General features: G+C 42.1%; 1 protein-coding gene across 4 annotated transcripts in view; it reads right to left on the bottom strand.

Annotated features, from left to right (window-relative positions):
• The window catches only part of AP1G1 (adaptor related protein complex 1 subunit gamma 1), a 305811-nt gene that overhangs the window by 199982 nt on the left and 79389 nt on the right, over positions 1-26440 (bottom strand). For all 4 annotated transcript variants that reach the window (XM_029608250.1, XM_029608251.1, XM_029608252.1 and 1 more), the window contains one exon: positions 3590-3731. In XM_029608250.1, the coding sequence (XP_029464110.1) occupies positions 3590-3731 (142 nt within the window). The remainder of the gene's footprint in view (positions 1-3589; positions 3732-26440) is intronic.

Genomic DNA, 26440 nt, shown 5'->3' on the forward strand with positions numbered 1-26440 from the left:
GTGGCAGCAATATACGCCCAATGACATTCAATATGCTCTCAGCAATATGCGGCTGAGCAATGTACGCTTAATAAAATGCAATATGCTCTCAGCAATATGCGGCTAGCAATATACTCTCAATGTTATCCAATATGCTCTCATCAATAGGCGGCTTAGCAATGTACGCTGAACAATATGCAATATGCTCTCAGCAATATGCGGCTTAGCAATGTACGCTGAACAATATGCTCTCAGCAATATGCGGCTTAGCAAAGACAGGTGCCTATCATGGGCGCTCAATACCTGAGTAAGGCCAACAAAATGGCGCCCTTCCATGGCGTGCCGCCTACGGGCCACGCCGCCGATCCTCGTTCCTCGGAGACCAAAGAGTAAGAGATGTACACCTTACCTGATCCTCGGCGCTTCCCGGCTGGAACCCGGGCGGTCTCCGGCTGCGGGGGGAGAGGGCAAGTACCTTCACCGCCACGCTTTGAGGAAATGCACCCGGCTGCCTCGTCCACGCCGGGACCGAGGCACCTCGTTCGCCCCGCCCGAGCCTCGCCCGGGGGCTACGTCCCTGCCACGATTCAGCCACCGGACCGAGGACTTAGACCTCCGGGGAATCACGGAAATCACCCCGGGAAACTCAACTGGGGGAGAGACCTTAGGGTATCACCGCAGGAGTGCGGGGCTCGATGGTGCTGTAGACGTTTAGTAAGAAGAAAGTAGAAAGTAGATTGGAAACACGCTCAGCGAGCGTGCAGGCTCTCCAAACTGCTTTGGAGACGGAAATTACTAAGTTGCTACGCTTCCTGTGGGGGTATATTTACCCGTGCTGACGTCAGATCCGTCTCCAACTGCTAGCACGAGCATACTATACCCATTTGTTCTGAATCCATCTGGCTACACGACAGGAAACGGCTATTAATCAAGTTTACTTAGGGAATAGCCACTGCTATTAATTGCATCTGTAGCATGGGATCTTCTTAGTGTTTGGGTAATTGCCAGGTTCTTGTGGCCTGGTTTGGCCTCTGTTGGAAACAGGATGCTGGGCTTGATGGACCCTTGGTCTGACCCAGCATGGCAATTTCTTATGGTCTTATGTGGTACAGACTGCACCATAAGCCCTGTGAAACAAGCCTTAAGGATCTAAATATGGAAAACTATAACAAAAGCAGGAAGAAGGTGAGAGAGAGATGATTAGACATTCAAATACCTAAAAGTAGTAATTTTTAAAAGTAGTAAGCATTTTTCACTGGAAAGGAAGTTTCTACAAGCAGCATGAAATAAAGCTCAAAAGAGACTCAGCAGTTACATATGGAAATGCTTCACAGAGAGAACGACAGGGTACATGAACATCCTTCCAGGAGAAGTAATGAAGACCAAAATAGAAACAGAATCCTTCTGAGGGAGGATTTGGCAATAGTTATACACTCTGGTCACAAGATTAGACTACTGCAACTTGCAGTACTACAAGACACACAGATCTGCTACCTTCAACTTGTCAAAAACACTAGTACATCCTTGCTAATGGGTTTCTGCAGCTAGGGTCTTGACCAACTCTAATAAGAGAGACCACATCACGCCCATCCTTTACAATCTCCACTGGCTTCCAATTAAATACAGAGTCCTCTACAAAGTCCTGACCTTCATACACAAATACTTAAACAATTTAGCTCCAATCGATCTTACCCATCAGCTACGTACCATTAAATCAACAAGACCAATCAGAAAAGCCTACCAAGGCACCCTGTTCATCCCCCAAGCCAAAAATCCGCTAAGGAATAGGGCATTTTCCACCGCAAGTCCTTCTCTTTGGAACTCTCTTCCACCAAACCTCAGATAAGACCCCTGCCACCAGTCTTTCAAGAAAAAACTGAAAACTTGGCTTTTCAGCCAAGCATTTCCCTGATCTCTCATAAGCCACTTTCAACTTACAATTATGTTCTGCTTCGCTCTAATTGTACTACCCCCCTCCCCCCATTAAACTCCACCCCCTTAAAGCTTTTAAACCTCCCTCCCCTATAAACACCACCCCCTTTCCCTCCCCTTTAAACCCTCCCTCTTCCTAGACCCCCTGCGTATCCCTCTCCTCCCTCCTTCCCCCTTGTCCTCCCTTTGCCTATCGTCCATGCACCCAGCACAATTTAGTTTCGATTCATCCACATGTAAGTTAACCATTTAAGGTTGCTTCATCAGCCTCTTGCCAGGCATCTGTTTAATTTAGGAATATCTTCAAATTCCATGTTATTTATTGTTCTTATATGTTTCTTTTATTTTTGTTATTTAATAGTTCCTCTGTTTTATGTAATGCTACCAAGCAAGTTTTAATTTGTTCTCTGTAAACCGATTTGATTTGCATACAATGTAAGAAGATCGGTATATAAAAAACCAAAAATAAATAAATAAATAAATAGATTGTATTCCACCTAGCTTACACGGACTGTTACCAGCAGGGTAGAGTTCAAAATTATCAAGGTATTAACTAATAAAGGTCCATTATTCCTCAGAGACTGGCTGACCCTATATGTACCAGTCAAAAAGCTCCACATCCACAGCCCAAGCCAAATTGTCTGAAACCACCAACAAAAAAACCCTTTCACCTGCCTGGGACCCAAATGGTGAAATACTGTATCAAAAGTGAGAGCCATCAGGATGATCTTGGTTTCAGGATCATGGTTATGCCAAATATTACTCAATTTCCAATAACTCATCCTCCTCACGCAAATGACTAAATGTAACTCAACATTCCAGAATGTGCTGAAACTACTTAAGATAAACCTTCCCCTCCACTCACCTAATTGCTTTGAACACAAACGTCTTATAATGTCTCTCCTCAATACCATCCCTCGTACCTTGCAATACAGTGTACTGATTTCTTTATTTTTCAATATTTGATATTTTGCCTTTTCCCAAAGTTGGTCTTAAGGCAGATTACAATAAATTTAAATGAACAGAGGCAATAGAACAGTTTACAATTGAATCAGAATTTGCAATTTGCTTAGCTTTAGGATCCAGCATAGGAAAACTCATTTCTGTAGTTACTTAAAAGTATTTCCTGCACCTGCCAAAAGTTCAGGGCGGGGTACATTCAAACAATATGCATAATTTAAAATGGATTATTACATGACTCTGTAAAAAGACACAAACATACAATGCTGCTTCATCAGCTGACTATAACAAGGAATAGTTTCAGGACTCAGTTGCATCCCTATTGCATATAGCACAGACCCTCAGTGGGCCGAAGAAGTGGATCTTAGGGGAAGGCCTGGCTGAAAAGCTATTATGACATTTGTCTTGCCACTATCATACTGATCTATTACCGATATATTGTAATTTGTTACCACCATTATAATGGTCCATATTGTATAAATACTGAAGTACGCTATACACTACCCTGAGCACCAGTTTGAGGTGGTAGTTCACAGAAAAATAGAGCACGGGATAAGTACAAAGGATCCTTACATGTGAGGGTAAAGCCTGAGTTTGGGCAGGCTTTGCACTATCGCATTAGAATGGGCAGTTTACAGGAGCCTAAGTACCAGCCCACTCCTATGACTTCCATTCCCATAAGCATCTTGCTGCAGTCACAAAACACATCTGACTTTACCTTTTTCCTCAAGTAAGAATTAGACGTTTTCAAAAGCTTCTCAACCTCTCCTGCGAGGTCTCTACACATCTCTGAAGAGCCCATGCAGCCAAGTGTGCAGAGAGCCAGTCCTTGAACATATTGAGTGCTGTGATTCAGGTCACTGTAAAGGAAAGCCATAAAATAAGTCAGCAGGCAACAAAAGAAGAATGCATGAGAAGACAGACCAGGAAGCACAAATAGGGCCCAAGAAGAATTTGTTTACCATAAAATCTCAAAAGCCACGAACGTTGCATACTGTTTCAGGGAACAGTCATACCAATGGTACATGATAGAAAATTTAAAATCTACATGGATCTGACCACTAAATGCCGAATAGAAATAAAACACAATCAAATCCAGTGAGAAAAAATAAACTCTAAGTAGTAACAATAATACTACTACTTTGTGTGTGTAAATGAAGTCAACTACATAACATATCAAAAAATATCATAAAATTATATAAAGGTGGATAGAGGTGGTTTCATATACATTTTAACAGTACCTCCACAGGTTACCTAAAATGATTTATTTATAATTAACCGACCTATTTTTTTTTTTTCTATAAACCAATTTAGTGCCTCAAAAATATGTACGATTTCTTTTGAGTTAACAACCATGAAAAATTGTGATTAAAAATCACTCATTGAGCGAATCCATTATGGAGAATAATGTACTTAACTCCTCTTATATAGCTCCCAGCATCGCCAAGTTTCAGAAAGGACTCCTCCTTCAGGGGAACCCGACAGCACCAATTTTCTCGGGTTTTTTGTCAAGAATTTTATTTTCAAGTATCTAAAGATCAATGTCCACCATTCTCAGACTGAACTTAGTTTTCAACTGATTCAATCCAGCATCTTAAGAAGTTTGATGAAACTACGGTGGATATTGAATCATTTGAAAACAAAGTTCAACTGGAGAATGGTGGACATTGATCTTTAGATACTTAATAATAAATTCCTGACAAAAAGCCCGTGAAGATTAGTGCCGAGTCGGGTCCCCTGAAGGAGGAGTCCTTTCCAAAACTCGGTGATGCTGGGAGTCATATAAGAGGAGTTAAGTAAATACATTATTCTCTATAATGGATTCGCTCAATGAGTGATTTTTAAACACTGTTTTTCATGGTTGTTTACTTTTGAGTTCTCACATATTTTTGAGGCATTACATTGGTTTATAAAAAAAAAATAGGAAGTTGGAGGAACAGAAGTAAAAAAAACAGAACAGAGGCAATTGGCGTCCAATAGTTGTAAAACAACTTACACAGTTTTCATATACAAAATCTTCTGCTAATGGATTAGTTATTCTGGCATCCAATTTTGGATTAATCTATCTTCATGTCCTAGTTCACTGATAACATGGAACTACTTCAGAATTAAATATAGAATAAGTGTCTTATGTTGAAACTTAATCCAGGTATGAACTCTAATTACAGAGCCATCTGATCTACCTTTTTTTTTTTTTTTTTTTAAAGCAAAAACTGTCAAAGCAGTTTAAAAACTCCTTTCGCGAGTCGGGAGGAGAGCCGCAGCGTTTTCACATTACCTGAAGCGAATCCCGGGGTAAGCGGTGACTTGCCCCGACGGTCTGGTTTTTTACATCTCTCGCTAGCATTTCCTGTCTGAGGTGGGCGTTTCCAGGAGGCGGCGGGACCTGGACTTGGATTTTAACTTACAGCATTGCTGCGGTGCGCAGCAGAGCCGGCGCGCCTCTAAAGCCGCGCACGCTTAAGGGGCACACGGCTAGCAGGGCTTTGCCGGGCTTCACTGGGATTTATATATTTTCTTAGTACTATCTTATGTATTTTCTCTCTCTCTCGGCCCCTTAGAAGTGATAATTTTCTTTACTTATTAATTTACTAAAGTCATAGTATTATAATCTTAAATACTGGTGTTATATATAAATTTCCTGGAATGCCACACACAAAAAGGAAGGCCAAATTAAGGCCTCCTAGTGAGGTGGTAGTAGCAGAAGCTAGACAAAAAACAGTATTAGATTGGCTAGAACCCCAAAATTCCCCAGTAGGGCAGACCGCCGAAGGAGAGCCACTAGAACGAGGTGCCTCCCCTCAGGTCAATGAAATATCTTTGAGCCCAGGGGCACCGGCTCCACCAGCTCCCCCTGGGAAAGAAGGCCTTGAGGCCCAAGAAAAATCAGGGGCAAGTCAGGAGGGTGAATACAGCCTTTTGGAGATACAAGGAGAAAAAGGAAATCATCTTAACGATTTGCATATAATAGATAAGTCAAATGAGAATAAGCATTTGAGTTTATTACAAAGTCCAATTGTTTTTCCTATTGAGTCAAGTACACCAAAGATGTGCAACTCATCAAAAGATAATCAACCGAATAAGAAGTGGTTATAAAATCTAATATTTTGATGCCTAAACCAAATAATATAACTATGGAAAGTTTATGGAATGGTTTGGTGAAATTAGACTTGTCTATAAACAAATTGACTGAGGTAGTAATAAAAACCTTTAATTCCTCGGTAATAAATGCAGCTGAATTAGAAAAGCAAAGAGAGGTAGTAGATAAAATAGAGAAGAAAATTACTCAGGTAGAAAAAATTCAAAGTGAACAGATTCTCGAAGGGGAAGAAGTAAAAGATTGGAAAAGTTGGAAAATTTGGTAAGATCATTAAATATTAGAGTTAATAATTTTCCAGTCATAAAGAAATTAAATCCTATTGAATTATTTAGGACTTATTTACTACAAATATTAAAAATGTCTACCTGTTATAATAAGAGCATTCTACTTAGGAGATAAGAAATATGAGAAAGATCAGGTACGAAAAGAATCAAGTGATAAAGAATTGGAGAATGTTAGTAGATCTATAGATATATCGGAATTACTCCAGAAATCTCAAGATGAGTGGGATGTAAATATAAGGGGAACTCTATTCGTCCAATTAGCCTTCTCAACGGATAAAGATAACATCATGAGGTCCTTTTTCCGGAATAGAACAAGTACTTTCTATGGCCAGAAGGTTTGGATTTTTCCTGACCTCATTAAAATTACACAGGTTCGTAGAAAAAATGTCCTCAGATATAAAGAGAAAGTACTAGAAAAAGGAGGCTGTTTTAAGTTGATGTATCCATGCAAATGTAGTATAAATTAAATGGTTGCAATTACCTAATTTTAGATCCAATAGATTTGAAGAACCTTCTTGAAAATTAATGACCGGTATAGAAAAAGTATTAGAGAGGATCTAGATAATGCCATTTTACTTGTTAATATTGTTCAATTATATAAGAATGTTCACTTCTCTTTTTCCTTATGATATAATTGAAGATAGGAAGGTATCTGAGTATGTAATTGTCTTGGTACAATTTGACACAGTTAATCCTGATAATCTTGTGTTAATTTATTTGTTGTAACAATTTGAAACAAATAAAAAATTGAAAAAAAAAACAAAAACCTCCTTTCGTTGTTTTAAGACTATCACGAGCTTCTTGATCAGTTCCAATTTGAGTTTCGAAAAGGGCAAAACACAAACATCATCCAGCTTGGATAAATTTCAGACATTGGATATCTTCATAACATTTGATACCATAAATCAAGAAATTTTGTTACTGAGGCTCTGAATTGAGGATAAAGGATTCTGTTATAAACTGGTTTAAATCTTATCTCAAGGATCATTTTCAGCATGTCATTCTGAGGCTAGAGTTCCCCAGGGCTCAGTGCTGTCATACCAATGTGTCACTATTAGCTGATCTGGATCATGATAAGCTCTATTCAGAAAATATTCAGTTTGCTTTTCCTATCGGTCCATCATTATTGCAATATCCAAAATAAAAAATGTTAATACTATCAGACAGTGGCTACAAGTAAACAGATTGTCTATGAATATTAGTAAAACCAAAATTTTGCTGTTGGCAAGGTGTCCTTTCGACAATGTACCTAAGTCAATTGACCTTAATGGTCGGTACATTCCCATTGCCACAAGTCAGAAATCTGGAGGTTATTTTGATATCTCCCTTTCCTTGTGTAGCCTCTTGTTAAAATAGTACAAAACATTTTATAAAATCCAGATATTATGCAGATCAAAACCACTGTTGGCTCTGGAAGATCTTTATACAGTAATACAGTTAGCAGTGATCAGATGGATGGATTACTCTAATTCTATATTTTTGGGCCTTCCAACTTAACTATAGTAACATAGTAAAGATGGCAGATAAAAGACCAAATGGTCCATCCAGTCTGCCCAGCAAGTTGGTCATGATAATAACTGCCACTTCTTGCAGGTTACCACCATGCCTTCTGTTAAACGCTGTGGGTGCTACAGACAGCATGGAATGCTGTAGCATGCATTACAGTAAGACCCTCACAATATTAACATGAGATGCCAATGATTCAAAAAACATTACACTGGCTCCTGGACATTTGGCACATTAAATGAGAAATTACTACTTATCTGATAATTTCCTTTTCTTTAGTGGAGATAGAGGTTCATAACCCACTGGTGTGGATTAACCTACCAGCAGATGGAGACAAAGCAAAATTGACATGGTATATATATATATCCCTGCACTGACATTAGCCTGCCAGTATTCTCTGCAAAAGCCAACTGTGGACAGATTAACAATATCTGACTATAACTATCAACAGACAACCAATCAAGCAGTCAGATAACAGGGAATACTGAGCTCTGACAGAGTGTAACATCACTGATCTAGGGATTGAAAACTGATTATTTACCAATCATCCCTGGAAACTCAGCCACTCAGGACAACAAAAGGACTACCAGATTAAAGTTCCATAAGAATACCGGCAACCGTAAGGGAGAACGAAGATGCTTCACCTCCTTCAAAAACCAGACCATATCTGAATGGGCTGAGAAGGGTCTACCATTCATCTGACCCTGGAACTGGGCAAGATCTGCCACTTGCACCTTTAAGGAGTTAAGGGCCAAGCCCTTAAGGAACCCATCCTATAAGAACTGCAAAATGAGCGAAATCTTCATTGGATGAGGAAGCATGCCTTGTTCCTCACACCAAGCATCAAATACAGTCCAAACTTTAACATAAGCTAAAGAAGTAGAAAAACTTCCACACTCGAAGCAAAGTGGAAAATCCATGCTTCAGCAACAAAGCCCTTTCAAGGCCCATAACGTAAGACAAAATCAAGCAGGATCTTGTGAAGAACAGATCCCTGTCATAGCAGGTCTCTGTAGATCGTGAACCAAAAGAAAGGTTCACCAGGAACCTCCACAATTGTGTATACCATGGCCTCCTGGGCCAACGTGGAGACACCAGAAGCACCAATCCAGAGTGTCTTTTGATCTATCAAATCATTCTGACCAACATGAGCCACAGGAAAAAGGCATATAGAAACTTGCCTTCTGACCAGTCCTGCCTTTGCACTGTGAGATATCGCCAGAAGTCTAAAAACAGTAGACCCCAGAGGGCTATTATGAACTGGCATGCATCATCTGCCATCTCCCAGTCTCTCGATCCAGACTCTGCCTGCTGAGAAAAATCGGCTCTTAAATATACCGTTTCCACCATGGGGATGGCAGAGATATCCTGAAGATATACCTCCACCCAATCCCTGAGCTGGGCTATGTCCTGCAACATTTGCTTGCCCTTAGCGCTTCCTTGGCAATTGACAAACCACTGTTGTCATATAGTCTGACCTTACTTGGTCCACTTAATCCTGCAAGCATCAGACGAACCGCAAGCATGCCAGCCGAAAGCCATGAGCTTCCAGCCAAGTGATTCCTCAGAGTCCTCTGCACTGCAGAGCCCCTGCACTATCAACTCCTGTCAGTGAGCCCCTTAACTCCGGAGGTTCACATCAGTCGTATCAGCCAGTCTGGAGTCTGTAGGGAACACCATTCCTTAGATCATCCGCTTTCAACTACTACTGCAGTTGGATGCTGACCTACAAAAGTAACTGAAGCCACATCGAGTAGTCCTGACACTTCGTGCAAACGGTATGCTCTCAGGAGGTTGCATATGCATCCTTGCCCATGGAACCATCTCCAGGGTGGCTGACATCAAAAACTAGCAGCTGTAGGCAAGACCACACCATTGGGAGGAATATCTGTCAATAGCCACACCTGTGCCAACAGTTTCTGAATGTGGCCTTCCGGCAGGAACATTCTGCCTTACTTAGTGTCAAAATGAACACCAAGATAGTTCAATGTCTGCTCTTGGCCAGGAGATCCCCTTACACAAGGCCTGAAGACTCTTCCAGGCTCTTGGCCAGAATTAACCAAGCTTGGTATGGGAGAACCAGAATGCCATTCTCTCTCAGCCTTGCCTCTATCACCACCCTGACCTTGGCAAAAGTTCTGGATGCGGCAGCTAGACCAAAAGGTAGCACTCAAAAATTGATAATGCTACTCAAAAACAGTGAAACTGAAAACCACCAATGCTCTAGCCAAATGGGCATATGTAGATATCCCTCCGACAGACCCAGAAACGTAGAATTCCCCCAACTGTATTGCCGTTATCACCGAGCTTAAGTTTTCCATGTGGAATTGAGTCACTCGCCAATGACAATTGACCCTTTTTTTGGTCCAGGATGAGGCAAGAGGAATCGTCCTTCTTGGGAATAATGAAATAAATTAGAATAACTGCCTGTATCTTCTTGTGACCTGGGCACTGGAATCACAGCCCGAGAGTTCAGGATCCTTGACTTCAAACTCTACTGCCTGCCTCTTCTGCGGAGAGATGCAGAGATATACCATGAAGAAGTCTCTAGGGACGGAGAGAAGGCTGCAGAGCATAGTCTTCCCTTATCACTCCAGAACCCACTGGTCTGATGTGAATTTGAACTCCTTCCAATTAAAAGGAAATAGGCAATTAAAAGGAAATAGCCTGCCCCTTAGTGCGCCCCTTCGTGCGTCCAATTGTCGGGAATATTCACTGCCTACTCCATCTACAACTCAACTGATCTCGCCGGACTGATTCCATCTTAGGAAGGCTCACCACAGGTCTCCCACACACCATACCTCTCATCTATTCCAAGAACAACGCCTGCCTTCTACGCCCCTGCAAAGGACGCTATTCAGATCAACTGACTCTAACCTTAAGTATTTCTGTTTTATCTATGCTTTAGATTTGTATGTTTTAGATTTGTTCCTCATAAGTTTTGGGTATTTTTTTTTTCTTCCCTCTTACCCTGTGTCACCTGGCACTATATTCTCAACCTCAACCGCCAACCTGCTTTTTAACTGCCGCCTATTGCCTTTAAAATAATCTATTCATCATGCACACCTTCCTTATCCCAACCATTAAACATTATACGAGAAGTCCCCCCCCTAAAGCCACACTGGTAAGACACAGAAACCTCTTACCCATCATGACCACCCCATTTACGCAACTCATTGGTATCACTACTTCGCAATCCTTCTACTTAACGCACAGTCCATCTCTAAAAAAAACACCTCTAATTCATGACATACTCACCGATGACAAACCCGACATTCTCGCCATCACAGAAACTTGGTTAAAAGATTCTGACACCGCCCTTATCAACCAACTTCCTGTGCAAACATATGACATATTCTCAATTCCCCGACCTAAAAAAAAAAAAAAAAAAAAAAAAAGGAGGCGGCTTGCTACTAGCTGCCAAAAAGGCATTTAAATTTGCTCACAAACCCTTGACCTCGCCACACAAACTGGAAATCAGCCTTTTCACTACCTCTAATCTCCAACTCTGCCTTGCCTATGCCCCACCTGGCCTTCTTGAAAAAAAAACCTCCATCCTAATTGAATTTATTTCAAAGCACATAAACATCCACCTCCCAGCAATTATACTTGGTGACTTTAACATCCATGTTGATGCGATAAAGCTCACACCCTCCTGTGAAGCAATACTGTCTGCTTTAGATGCCCTAGGCTTCAAACAACTTGTTTCTAACCCCACACACAAAGCAGGCCATACCCTGGACCTTATATTCACCAATTCCCTCATCAATTCTACCTCACCGTTATGCACCGCTATCCCTTGGTCCGACCACCTTCATGTTGACATATCCTGCTCCATAAGCAACTCATCTACACCCACACCACACAAAAAACCCATCCAATTCTGACGCAATTGCAAGCAAGAAGATTTAGTCTCAGCCCTCAAACAAGAGCTCGATAAACTCGACCTTACAGACGCAGACACTGCCCTCAACTCCTGGTATTCTCTCACTAATACTATTGCTGATGAACTATGCCCCTTACAATCACGCCTGATAGACCCAATCAGAAATAAAAAACAACCTTGGTACTCCAGTGAGCTAAAAGACAGGAAAATGCAGCCTAAAAAAACTGGAGAGAAAATGGCAAAAAAAACCCACCCCTACTCTACATGCCACCTACAAAACTCACCTCCATGCATACAGAGCAGCCATTAATAAAGCAAAAAGAGACTTCGATGCGCTCAAAATTCATCACCTGCAATTCAACCCTCGAGCCCTCTTTGAATTAGTGAACTCCCTAACCAAGTCCAGTCCCAACAGCCTCCAGGTTGCTGATGAACAGGGCAAATGTGATTTATTTATTTATTTATTTTTATTTATTTATTAATTTCTATACCGGCTTTCACGACCAAAGGTTGCATCAAGTCGGTTTACATTTAACAAGTCGTGTAATAAACATAGAACTAGGGTAATTGAACTGGTGCAGAAAATAATGGTTACAATGAACAAGGAAATTACCAACTGGGATAGGAGGAAAAAAGAGAAAAGGGACAGGAATATTTACATAGTAAAACGCATTTACAGTGAATATTTACATAGTATGCAATAAAGGATCTGTGTCAAGAGGATGACCTTGCCACTTTTTTTTTAACACAAAGATTAGCAATATAATGTCACGATTCCCTCCTACCCAAGCCTCCTCTGCCTGTCACTCTGTTAGCAATACTGCAAGGCTCCCTGCCCTTGATACCGTATCCACTATGGAAATTGAATCTATCTTAAAAAAAAAAAAAAGAGGCCATGCACACACCCGTCAGACACCATTCCGACAAAAACCCTCCTTGCAATCCCTAGCATCATCACCAAACCCATTGCAAATATTAACAGCTCCATCTCTCTTGGTTTCGTCCCCCAAACACTTAAACATGCCATTATTAAACCTATCTTAAAAAAAACCTTCACTGAACCCCTCAGACCTTACCAACTATCGCCCGATTTCAAATCTGCCATTTATTGCTAAAATCCTGGAAAAAACAATCGACAGTTATCTGATTACCTGGTCGAACATGACATTCTCTCACATTCGCAATATGGATTCCGGCGGCACCACAGTACGGAAACCCTACTTATTACCATGTCTGACTACATGCACAAATGCCTTGACACAGGCATTTCTCATATCCTGATCCTCCTGGACATTTCTGCTGCCTTTGACACTGTCAATCATAAAATAATGATCCAACGCCTTACAGATATTGGAAGTAACTTTGGCTCAGAAATGGAATCAACACCCAGCACTCCCAACATCTTCTGCATCAGGGTGAGAAGAGCCAACAACTTTTCTATGACACAACGCTCTATAAGGATTGCTTTCTTCATCTATGATACCTGGGTCCCCTTCAGAGTGACCCTCAGCAGGCTAAGGCTACCCGCGTCACCAGGCTTGCGGAATTCTGCAGCCTGCGATTTTATTTTTTTTTTTTGTTTAGTTTGGCCAGCTCTGCCGAACATACCTGTCCAAGTGAAAAACTGATAGATCCCCGTCTGGACCCATTCCTGCATCCTGCTGGGAAGGGCTGGGCTCGGCTCAGCAAAAACCAGCAGGAGACAACTCTCCCTGAACCTCAACAGCACTGACAAAATCAGAGGGAACCCCAGGCTGAAAAGCAGCAGGGTAAAATATATATATATATATATATATATATATATATATATATATATATATATATATATATATATATATATATAGCGCCATGGATAAAAACGTCCACTAGCAGCACGCTTACAACATGTGACTGACAACTATGTGTCCAACTGTGCATCTATACAAAGCAAATCCATATAGTACGCCCAAAATTTAGGAAGTCAAAAGAATGGAACGTTCAAGCATGGGGCACCCCAGTACGGGACATTTACATGTATAAGCATGTACTACTGATGGTCAAAACTTGTAATCCCAACCACGAGGCTCAGACGGATGCCCAGCCTGGACGCATAGGCGCAAACCGAGCTTGGGCACCATTTCATGGCAGGCCAGGGCAGCAAAAGTGCGCTAACACAAAGCCTAAAAGTGGAGCCTAACCCAAAAGGCAGCTCAACCCACCAAAACAGCCGCAACTCCCCATCTCCTCACGGAGGCGGAGGCAAATGGATTGGCCCACTGAGGCTCAGAGACCAGAATAGAAGAAAGGGTGAGAGGAATCTCTAACATCATCTCTCTCATTTCCTCCTTAACTCCTTACCTGAACTCAGCCCATACTGGCTGAATACAGAGTCAGTCTCCGGCTCTAGGGGGAGAGGGCTAATGCCTTCACCGACCCTGCATCCACTAGCCTTTCAGCTGTTCTCTCCTGGCAGCTAAATTCACACCGGAAAACTGGCTGCCGGACCAAGGCACTGGACTGAGGGAGAGATCATGTGATATCACCTCAGAAGAACTTGAATGAGGGAGAAACCATAAAATATCACCTCAGGAGAAGCAGTGCGTAAATATTCTCCCTGTTTTTTTTTTTGTTTTTGTTTTTTTAAAACAAGCAATCCCCTATAGGGAAATGCCCATCCATCTGATGGAGATGGAGAATTATGGTGGGCTGATGTCAGTGCAGAGGTATATATACAGCGACATCAGCTTTGCTCAGTCTCCATCTGCTAGTAGAGGTGCATAATCCACTGGTGTGGATTAACCCATCTGAATGCTAAGAAATTAAAAATTTTGGTTTAAACATTTCAAGGTACTACACTATGTAGTACCTTCCTGCATAATGCATCTTTGAAAATGTATGTCCCAATTTATTTGTTATGGTCCCAAGGTAAGAACGTTTTGAACATACCATCAATTAAGCATCTACATTTATATAAAATGAGAGAATGGATGTTTGCTGTTGCAGGCCCATTAGTTTGGAAATCATTACTCAAAGATCTCCATTCTGAAGCTTGTGTATAAAGACCTTCAGAAAAAATGCTAAAGGATTCCTAATTAAGCAAGCATTTGAGGGAGGAGTTGTTCAAACTGCCTCATTGAATCAGCAGCTGTTTTGTCAGTTAACTATGTATTAATTGTTTTATTCCTATTTGCTAGATTTTACTGGCTGTTTAGTGCTGCTGATAGACATTTTGGGGCATATTTTCAAAGGGTTACGCACCTAACCCTCGAAAAGCTGCCCCAAGCTGCCCCTGCGCACGCCGAGCCTATCTTGCTTAGGCTTGGCGGCGCGCATGTCCCAGGGCTTCGAAAAAGGGGCGGTCCATGGGTGGGGCAGTGGGCGGGGCCGTGGTGCAGGGGCATGGTGTGCCGGCAGGCGTAACTTTTGGAACAAAGGTATGGGGGGGTGGGGTGGAGGGAACGGAGGAAGGCTGCGCGGCTCAGTGTGCGCAAGTTGCACGATTGTGCAGCCCCTTGCGCTCGCCGACCCTGGATTTTATAACATGCGCGCGGCTGCGTGCAAATGTTATAAAATTGGGCATAGGTTTGTTTGCGCCAGGTTGCGCGAACATAAGAACGTAAGAAATTGCTATACAGGGTCAGACCAAGGATCCATCAAGCCCAGCATCCTATATCCAACAGAGGCCAAACCAGGCCACAAGAACCTGGCAATTACCCAAACACTAAGAAGACCCCATGCTACTGATGTAATTAATAGCAGTGATTATTCCCTAAGTAAACTTGATTAATAGCCGTTAATGGACTTCTCCAAGAACTTATCCAAACCTTTTTTGAACCCAGCTTAACTAACTGCACTAACCACATCCTCTGGCAACAAATTCCAGAGCTTTACTGTGCATTGAGTGAAAAAGAATTTTCTCAGATTACTCTTAAATGTGTTACTTGCTAACTTCATGGAATGCCCCCTATTCCTTCTATTATTCAAAAGTGTAAATAACCGATTCACATCTACTCGTTCAAGACCTCCATCATATCCCCCCCTCAGCCGTCTCTTCTCCAAGCTGAACAGCCCTAACCTCTACGCCCACGTGCAAGTTTTAAGATCTGCCCCTTTACGTTCATCTAATGTGTGTGTATGTGTTACCTGCTTAGGATTTATGGATAGGCAGGATAAAATATTTTAAATAAATAAAATAACATTCTTGTACATAATTCAATATTAATAGTTCTGGAATTAATTGAGCGAAAATACCTCCAGGAATGGGATTAGTTGCTTAAGAATTAATATGGAACTTGTTCTCTGATCCCCAAGCATAAACACAAGCATCAAGTATACAGCAAATATGCATTCATTACTATATTGGGTGTAGTGTGGTGCACACTACAGATTTTTAAGATATCCACCATGAATATACATGAGCAGTGCATGGAACTCTCTCTCATGTGGATATCCTGAAAAACTGATTGGCTAGTTGTGCCCCAAGGACTGACTTGAGAACTAAGCATTGGTGTAGTAAGAACTTTTTGAAAATTCTACAGACTGGAAGTAGTAGTCTGGGTTCAGCACAGGCTGATCACACAACCCAGTGTAACTTAACAATGCCAATCTTTGGAGAAGAGAAATTTATGTTCTGTATCTGTAATTTTTTTTTTTTTTTAATTAACTTAAACCCCGCCCCCCCCCCCCCCAAATCTCATTACTTCAGATATAGGCTTTAGAAGATGTTGACAATTCTTTATTACCAATCTAAACGCAAAACAAATAGCTGTTCAGATTTCCCAAAAAAAACAACTGTCTTTTGAAAACTTAAATGCTCTCAATGTTCAGAGAGAAATTTTGCTTTCTTTGGGTTTTCAAGCAAAAATGTAGTCAAGACAAATTTTCAGTAATAATGAAAACTATTGGGTTTAAAAGAGACTTGAAGAAAAATCTATAAAACATTATTAGTCAAGAAAACTAGAAAAGGCTTTCACTATTCCTGGGGGTGAATAACAAGAAACAGATCTACTTTTTGGGATCTGCCAGGTACATGTGACTCAGACTGGCCGTTGTCAGAGAAACAGGAAACTGGGCTCGATAGACTTTTGGGCCTGATCCAGCATGGCATTATGTTCTTAAAACTCAAGTTACTTTTTGAAACAATGCATGACAATTGTCAGCAAAGAACAGAAGAAAGGCACGATGGATAACAGGGCCTTTAATCTACTTGCCCTTCTGGCTGAGCAAACGACCAGAGCCGTAGCTAGCCTATGGCCAATATGGCCTGGGCCACAGGTGCATTTGTTCAAGGGCGCCACCGGCCCATCACATGAATATCTGATCTATAGCAGTGCAGGAAGAATATGAGCTCCTTTCACATTCCAATCTGGTCTGGCAGTGCCTCTTTCTTCTGGCCTTGTAACTGAAACCTGAGCTCTGCTATTACAACCACAGGGCTTTGGATCTCCAGAGCCCTGTGAGGTTCAAACATTAGCTGTTTGTATGTGCTATTCAAACAGGAGTTATTTGAACCACATGGGGGCTCCATAAAGACAGATCCTTATGATTCAAACAGCTGAGATCCAGTTTCAGCCAGAAGGCTCAAAGAGGAAAGAGGCAAAGTGCAGGATGCAGAAGCAGCCAGCCAGGAAGATTCTTGGAAATGTGGGAGCAAGATAAGGAGGACATGGGGATTTTGGGGATGAGCAGGAAAAGAACAGGGACTAAGTAGGAGAGCAGGGGAAGAATGTGGGCTCAGCAATTTGGGAGGGGAGAGATCAGGTGAAGAACGAAGACTAGTGGGGATAGAGCAGGGGAAGAACAGAGCTATTACTAGGGGATGGGGGAGAGCAAGAAAAGAACGAAACCTGGGACGGACGGCACTGGCAGGGGAAGAATATCATCACTTGATGTGGAAGAGCAGGGAGACCTGGATATTTGGTGTGGGAGATCAAGGAAAGAACAGGAATTTGGTGACTGACAAGGGAGCTCAGCAATTAGGGATAAGTGGGTACTCAGGAGGGCAGGGAATCTGGAGCTCAGAATGGGGATGCAAAGAGCAGGGACTTGGGGCAGACAGTACAGAATCTGCAATTGGGTTTGAGTAGGAGTGTATTACATGGGCTAGGGAAGGCATGAGTGAGGGTGTGAATGACCTGGAGTACTTGCTGGAAAGGGAACGGAGCTTGGAAGGCAGTGCAAGAGGGTTATAGTAGCAGGCTCAGTAGGAGTTAAAGAGGCAGAAGAAAGGGGTCAGGGCAGGAATGAGTGACAAGGAAAGAGCAGGGGCTGGTGAGGGGATTAGAGGCTGAGGACGGTAGATGAGGGTGCAAGTACAGAAGGCGGAAATGGGGAACTAGGGAGTGAGTAAAAAGCAGGGAATAAGAGGCTGAGGAAGGCATGAGACAACGCAATGGGAAGAGGTGAGAATGGGAGATGAAAGCTAGTAGGAGAGAAATGAGAAGAGGGAGACTGAAGACTGGAGAGATGAAATTTAACTATGAGTGGATAGAAAGACAGAGAAATGAGAAATGGAGAAAAAGATGAAAGGGAAAGATCAATGTAAGAGACAGATGTAGGAAAGGAAGAAGAGGAGAAAGAAGACATAGAAAATAGAAAGGAGATCCTGAAAAGAATTTAGGAGAAGACCAAAAAGAGAGACCAGGCGCAAATAAAATGCCCACACAACAAAAAGGTAGAAACCCCCCTCCCCCCCCCACTATTTTCATTTTATTTTTTTTTGAGAGAGGAATAAGACGAGTAATGTTATCAAATTTGCGGATGATACAAAATTATTCAGAGTAGTTAAATCACAAGCGGATTGTGATACATTACAGGAGGACCTTGCAAGACTGGAAGATTGGGCATCCAAATGGCAGATGAAATTTAATGTGGACAAGTGCAAGGAGATGCATATAGGGAAAAATAACTCTTGCAGTAGTTACACGATGTTAGGTTCCATATTAGGAGCTACCACCCAGGAAAAAGATCTAGGCATCATAGTGGATAATACTTTAAAATCATCAGCTCAGTGTGCTGCAGCAGTCAAAAAAGCAAACAGAATTTTAGGAATTATTAGGAAGGGAATGGTTAATAAAACTGAAAATGTCATAATGCCTCTGTATCGCTCCATGGTGAGACTGCACCTTGAATACTGTGTACAATTCTGGTCACCGCAACTCAAAAACGATATAGTTGTGATGGAGAAGGTACAGAGAAGGGCAACCAAAATGATAAAGGGGATGGAACAGCTCCCCTATGAGGAGAGGCTGAAGAGGTTAGGGCTGTTCAGCTTGGAGAAGAGACGGCTGAGGGGGGATATGATAGAGGTCTTTAAGATCATGAAAGGTCTTGAACGAGTAGATGTGAATCGGTTATTTACACTTTTGAATAATAGGACTAGGGGGCATTCCATGAAGTTATAGCAAGAAGCACATTTAAGACTAATCGGAGAAAATTCTTTTTCACTCAATGCACAATAAAGCTCTGGAATTTGTTGCCAGAGGATGTGGTTAGTGCAGTTGGGTTCAAAAAAGGTTTGGATAAGTTCTTGGAGGAGAAGTCCATTAATGGCTATTAATCAAGTTTACTTAGGGAATAGCCACTGCTATTAATTGCATCAGTAGCATGGGATCTTCTTAGTGTTTGGGTAATTGCCAGGTTCTTGTGGCCTGGTTTGGCCTCTGTTGGAAACAGGATGCTGGGCTTGATGGACCCTTGGTCTGACCCAGCATGGCAACTTCTTATGTTCTTATTGTGTTTAGTAGGGATTGAAAAAGGAGTGTGTGCCTTTTAAAAACAATGTTGTGCTTTCTTCTCTTCTACTGAATTATAGGAATTGATTATATTAAACTAATTGGGTTCTAGAATTGATTAACAACAAAACAAACTCTCCACCACCACCAGGCCATTGTGATGCACCACAAAATCCTGCCAAAAATATACTCAGAACCTTTTAGCAAACCTGATATACCAACACTAACACTCAGGACTCACACAGCAACAACCTTACCTATGAAAGAGCAACACTAAAATATTACTACAGGCTCTGGAACACCATTGTGCACCTCTTAGATCTTTTTTTTTTTTTAATTTTATTTTTTTTTAAACAAGCAGTATATCACATTGAATATATAAATAACTAATCAGTTGGGTAAAGGATAAAGGACTCATCCATACAAACGCGAGTCCCACTAATTATGCCTATTTATAGATTATAAACTAATAAGTTATGTATTAATTTAAAAAAACCAAAACCCAGAGTCTCCAAACTCATGTGTACAGGGCAAGGGCGTACTTTTTTTTTTTAACTTGATCATAGGTGCCAAATTGCCTGGCTACGGCTCTGCAAACGACTACCAAGAACACCATTTTAAAGATTAAGAAAGCCTTCTCTAAAATACCAAAGGGACGTTCCATTAAATTGTCAAGAACCAAATTCAACTTTCAGGTTGACAACTGTCTTAGAAACCTGGACTATTGGAGTTGTGTGTAGTATAAAAATCTGTGTCTGGATGTGACAGTAATTTAATCCTTTGCAGGTCCACGTATCACTTACATAACATCAAGAGGAATTCTGTGTCCTCTGATTGCATTCCAGATCCAGACTGCTGAACACAAACTCCAGCATGTAATGACATATAGCTTACATGCTAGTAGAACCCCTTTCTTGTTCCAGATTGTAAAGTGCTTCAGCAACATGAATTGGGTCTTGCTGGAATGTCTTCTTGCCCTCCAGACATTACTATTATTTCCAAGTAACTTTCGTTCCTCTGAGCGTGCTGTTAAACTTTCAAGCTGTCAATTTAAGGAAATTTGGGTCTAGATATAAAAAAAGGATCAGCAAGTATCTAAAGAGAATAAAGGTTGTAACACTGTCGGCACACCAACAAACCAAGGTCTCCTGGGCCAGTGTGGGTCTCTAAGATAACCAGTGCTTTGGCTGCTCTTATTTTGGTTAGTACCAATCTAACCATCTCTCCCAGAAAATAAAAGAAAAAATTATTTCCAGGCTTGAGCCATTATGTCCAAATCATACTTGTGCTGACTAAAATATTTCAGAAGTGTCTTGTTGGTTCTAGAGACCATTAAGTCTTGAAAACAAGGGACTTTAAATCCCTTCTTCTGGCCTGACTACTGCTCAGCTTAGCCAGTTTGCTGAGACATGGACCCCTAGCTAAATGAACCACTGACCATCTCTTCTGGTACCAAGTCACCTAGTATAAGGCTCTGGACATTGCTGTCAAAGCCTGTATTACTTCTTGCCTACCTAAGCAAGCAGGATGGTACAGTCATAAATTCACTGGCTGACAAAGTGCAGTAGGACAGTCTGGAAGGTTTGAAAAATCATTAATGCTGCTCTTATCTTAAAAATGTTGGTAAAGGCACAATTCTGGCCTGAATCAGTGTGTCATTTATTGGTACCAAGAAATGAATGTAGATTGTACCCCAACTGTACAGATTAGCATCCGCTATCAAGTGAAGCCAGTCTGGGACTTGCAGGCTCACTCCCCGCAGGACCCCAGACGCAGGCAAAGCTTCAGAGTTTCAATGCATGAACTAGATGATAATGCAGAGGTTTATTAGGAACTGGGCATCATTTTGGGGAAGGGAGGGCCTTTTCTAAAATGATGGGCTCCACCTTAACCACAGTGGAACCAGACTGCTGGCACTAACTGTTAAAAAGGAGATACGGCAGCTTTTAAACTAGACGATGAGGGAACACTGACAGTGGCTCAGAAGCGCAAGATCCGAAATGATGTATCTTTGAAGGATACCAAGGGAACAGGGAAATCAGGGCGTCCCAGTAGAGAGATTGCAATAAATGACAAAGTGACTAAGAACAGAAATATTTTAAATTACCCTTGTTAACTGATAAGCAGTTTAATACAAGCAAAACAGACTTTGAAATGTCTGTAAACAAATGCTAGAAGTGTTAAAAAAAAAAATAAAAAATGGGAGAGTATTTTTTTATATTCCACTTTTCAGCACTTCATAGCAGATTACATTCAGGTTTTATAAATATTTCCCTATCCCCAAAGGGCTTACAATAAAGTTTTACCTGAGGCAATGGAGGATTAAGTGACTTGCCCAAGGTAGCAAGAAGCAGCAATGGAGTTGAATCCTGGTTTCCCTGGCTCATACCCTGCTGCTCTAACCACTAGGCTACACCTCCACTCATCCAGTGTATAGCACTGAATAAAGAGGTAGATATAATTAGCATCTTTGAGATATGGTGGAAGGAGGATAACCAATGGGACACTGTGATATCAGGGTACAATTTATATCAAAATGATCAAATGGGTGGAGGGGTGCCACTATATATTAAAGAGGGCATTGAGTCAAACAGGATAAACGTTGTGCAGGAATCAAAATACAATGTTTAATCTTTATGGAATAGAAATTCCAGGTGAAAAGGGGAATAAAATAGCAGTGGGGAGTGTATTACCATACACCATTGCCAGAATGAACAGGCAATGAAATGCTAAAAGAAACTGGAAAAGCTAACAAAATCAACAGCACAGTAATAATGGGTGATTTCAATTTTCCCAGTATTGACTGGGTGAATGTCACATCAAGACATGATAGAGAGGTAAAGTTCCTAGATTAAAAAATTGACTGCTTCATGGAGCAGTTGGTACAAGAACCAAAAAGAAGGGAAACTATTTTATACCTAGTCCTTAGTGAAACACAGGATTTGGTGCAAGTGGTAACAGTGTTGGAGCCACTTGGCAATAGTGATCACAACATTATCGAAATTTGACTTAACTGGAGGAAGGACAGCATTAACTTTCAAAAAGGTGACTGATAAAAAATAGGAAAAAACTGAAAGGAGCAGCTACAAAGGTTAAGAGTTTACATCAGGCATGAACCATCTTGGAAGCCTAGACCACACATTAGAAAAGGTGGAAGGAAAGCTAAACCACTACCAGCAGGTGAAGTGAGAGAGGCTATAATAGCTAAAAACAAACTTTCATGAAATGGAATAAGGATGCAAATGAAGAAAAGGAAACAGCCCAAGCACTGACAAGTAGCAAATACTCTGGACCAGATGGTATACATCCAGAATGCTGAAAGAACTGAAAAATGAAATTGCGGACCTGCAATAAGTAATTTATAAACCATCAATAAGACAGTACCTGAAGACTTGCCAATGTAATGCCAATTTTTTTTTTTTTTTTTTTTTTTTTTAAAGGCTCAAGGGGTGATCCAAGAAACTACAGACCAGCGAGTCTGACATCTGTGCCATGTAAAATGGTAGAAATCATAAAGGAGAAAATTGCTGAACATATAGATAAACATAGTTTAATTCAGTGGTTCTCAGTGTGTCGCCACATTTCCCGATCCCCTGCTGGCCCAACTGCTCCCCCTGCCCCAGCGAAAATAGGAACTTTTCTTCTGCCCAGACTTAAAATGCTGATAGCCCGGGCTGTACATGTTAGGAGAGCTGGAGTCAGCGGCACCAGCATGATCTCTTCTTCCCACCCCCACCCCCCCCGACCCAGAAGAGGAAGTGGAGTGCGGCAGCCGTGCGCGCGGAAAGAAGAGGCCATGCTAGTGCGAGTAGCGCAGCACGAAGAGAGGTGCGGCCTCAGGAATGAGCAGCGCGGCACAGAGCACAAGAGGAGCAGCATTAGCCCCCACGGCCGATGGGAGTCCTTTCTCGAGGCCGCAAGGGCTGGAAGTGGAGGAGGCTGCTGCTAGTTCGGTGGGGAGAGAGAGAGTGAGTGAATGAGCAAACGTGTGTTTGAGATCCTGAGTATGTGAGAGAGAGCGAGAATGTATGTAAGTGAATGATTGAGAGCCTGTAAGTCTAAGTATGTAAATGAAAACCTGTTTTTGTGAAAGATAGTAGGTGTGTGAGATTGTCTTGTGTGATTGAGATACCATGAATGTAAGTGTATTACTGAGAACCTATATGTGTGAGAGAGATGAGTATGTATGATTAAGAGCCTGTGTGTAAGAGAGAGAGCATGTGTGTGTGCGTGACAGATCCGGTGTAGGTGAGAAAGCATGTGAGTAATGTGATTGAGAGCCTGTGTGCGAGTGAAAGAGCCTGTGTATGTGAGAGACAGCATATATGTAAGTATGTGATTGAAAGTGTGTGTGTGTGTGTGTGTGTGTGTGTGTGTGTGTGTGTGTGTGTGTGTGTGAGAAAAACTGCATGTGTGTAAATGTGTGATTTGTTTTGAGGACTGGTGATGTTTTTTTTCCTTTTTACACTGAATATAGTCTCTCTGGCTTCTTGCGATTTCCAGCTCAGTTTTTGTCTGCATGTTTCTATTTATGCTTTATGGTCTTTTTATTCTTTATTAGGTGAGGGTCTGCACATATGACTGAGGTTAGGTATTCTACTGGCATGTAATTTCTGTGTAAGGCTCTACAGCAGCCTGGCTTGGTCTGTTTTCCTAATAGGAGGCATATTGGAGTTTTAAGGCCTGGTGTAATATTTTCAGTTTTTCCTCTTAAGGTGGTTACTGTTTGAGTGCTGGAAAGTGGGGCTATTTTGGTATGGAATGTTTACTATTTATGCAATTTCTGTTCACAGAGTACTTATCTTTCCCTTGTGTCATTTTTAACAATAAAAATAATACTGGGCTTTTTTTTTATTATTATTATTTCCACTGTGAATTATAATGAGTAGTGTCTCACAGATGTAAGCGTGGTCTGTCAGGTGTGTCATGATGGGAAAAAGGTTGAGAACCATTTATTTAATGGGTCAAAGTCAACATGGATTTAGCCAAGGGAAGTCCTGCCTCAATCTGCTACATTTTTTTGAGGACAAATAAACATGTGGATAAAGGTGAACTAGTTGATATAGTGTATCTGGATTTCCAGAAAGCATTTGACAAAGTCCCTCATGAGAGACTTTGCAGGAGATTTTAAAAAGTCATGGGATAGGAGGCAATGTCCTATTGTGAATTGCCAACTGGTTAAAAGATAGAAAACAGAGAGTAGGGCTAAATGGTAAATTTTCCCAATGGAGAAAGGTGAATAGTGGCATGCCCCAGGGATCTGTTCTGAGACCATTTCTTTTAAATATATTTATAAACAACCTGGAAATGGAAACAAGTGAGGTGATCAAATTTGCTGACGACACAAAATTGTTGTGTTCAAAGGTCTGCGGGCCCATCCCGTTGACTGCCACTCTCACTTCCATCCCCATACTCTCAAACGCCTCTGACGTCGGGGCAGGCTCCTGAATGGCTGCGTGGCGGACTTCCATATCTGAGAGGCCAACGCAGTGGATGGGAGAGACATGCTGATGCAGACTCTGGACTGTCTTAGGCGCTCACCCTAATTCCTATAATTTAAAAAGCCTGCAGCAGGAACTTCCCCATGGCATCCACTGATGATAGGACTCCCCTACAGTACCTGAATGTAAACCAATGTGATATCTCAGATCGAATGTCGGCATATATTAAAAAAATTAATAAATAAATAAATAAAGGCTCGCCCCCTTTACACGCACCAACAATACATAGACTCTGTTGGAGAAGTGCTTTGCCTCTGTATTCCTGGTTCTGATTCTGCTGTGTGTTCCTCCTGAGTTCTCATGTCCTAATCTTGGTTCTTTGGCAGTCTCGTTTATCTTCTGACTTCTTGTCTTCATGGTCAGTCTGTCTTTCTCTGTCTTCAGTGCCTCTTCTTGCTCCAGTGTTCCCTCATCCTCCAGATGAGGGCTCAACCTAAGGGGAACAAAGGCTGGTGTATTGGTGATGCTCCAGTTGAGCCTCTGCTTCAGGTAGCTCCTGCTGCCGACAGTTGAGACCTGTAGGGCTCCTCCCTGCAGGTAGCGCTAACTCCCTCTCAGCTTAAGGGTCCACTTTTGCAACAAGCTGCCAAGGCCATGGACCTGGCGGATGCCTAGGGCCTTCAGGCCAATCCAGTTCTAGCACAGAAAATCCAGCACCAGCAGCAATTTCTTGACCTCCTAGTGGGCTCTATGGAGTGACTCAGTGCCTGCCTAGATGGAAAGGCAGCTTCGGCTGCTTCCTCGCCTCCTGTAGCTTCCGCCACATCACCAGCTGGTTCCACACCACCCATGATTCGGCTGCTGGCTCTGCCCAGTACGCTGGGGCTCTGAAGCAGTGCTGAGGGTTCTTGAACCAATGCTTTAATGCACTTTCCTCTTCAGCTGGCACGGATACAGTCAAGGCTACCTTCGTGCTCCCTAATGGATGGGAGGGTACTGGCCTGGGCCTCCCCCCTTGTAGCAACAAAAAAGACCCCCCGTCTGCAGGATCTGCAACAGTCTGGGCCTTCAAACTGTCTTTGATGAACCACGCAGTGTCACCACGGTGGGTTTGGACCTACCTCCATACCTATGCCATGGACTTTGTAATAGAGTTCCGAACCATGACCACAGAGCTGAACTAGGGAGAGGACAGCCTCAGCAGTATTCTCATGGAGTAGCTGTCTTTGTGGATCAAGGACTAGCTAGCCACTTGTGAGTTCCCTGAATCTTTGGACAGTCTGATAGACTTGGCCAAGGGATCGATAGTCACCTCTAGCAACAGGCCTGGGAACTCTGCCAGCCACACAGACCACTTTTCAGCACCCTGTCTCTGCCACTGATGCCAGCTCCTACCCAAACATGTTTAGAGGAACCAATGCAACTTGATCAAGGGCACCTGACCCCCGAAGAGAGGCCCTGACTACATCAGTTGGAACTCTACCTTTACTGTACTGGGACCAGGCATCAACTTGCACAGTGCCCACAGAGGCCAAGAAACTACCAAGCCCTGATGATCTAGCAGAGAGGTGATCCTAGGCTTCACAAAACTCCCACTCCTCAACTGACACTCCCAGTGACCATTAAAATGCACAACCAGG

The sequence above is a fragment of the Rhinatrema bivittatum genome, chromosome 7, assembly GCF_901001135.1.
Source record: "Rhinatrema bivittatum chromosome 7, aRhiBiv1.1, whole genome shotgun sequence".
Taxonomy (NCBI): Eukaryota; Metazoa; Chordata; class Amphibia; order Gymnophiona; family Rhinatrematidae; genus Rhinatrema; species Rhinatrema bivittatum.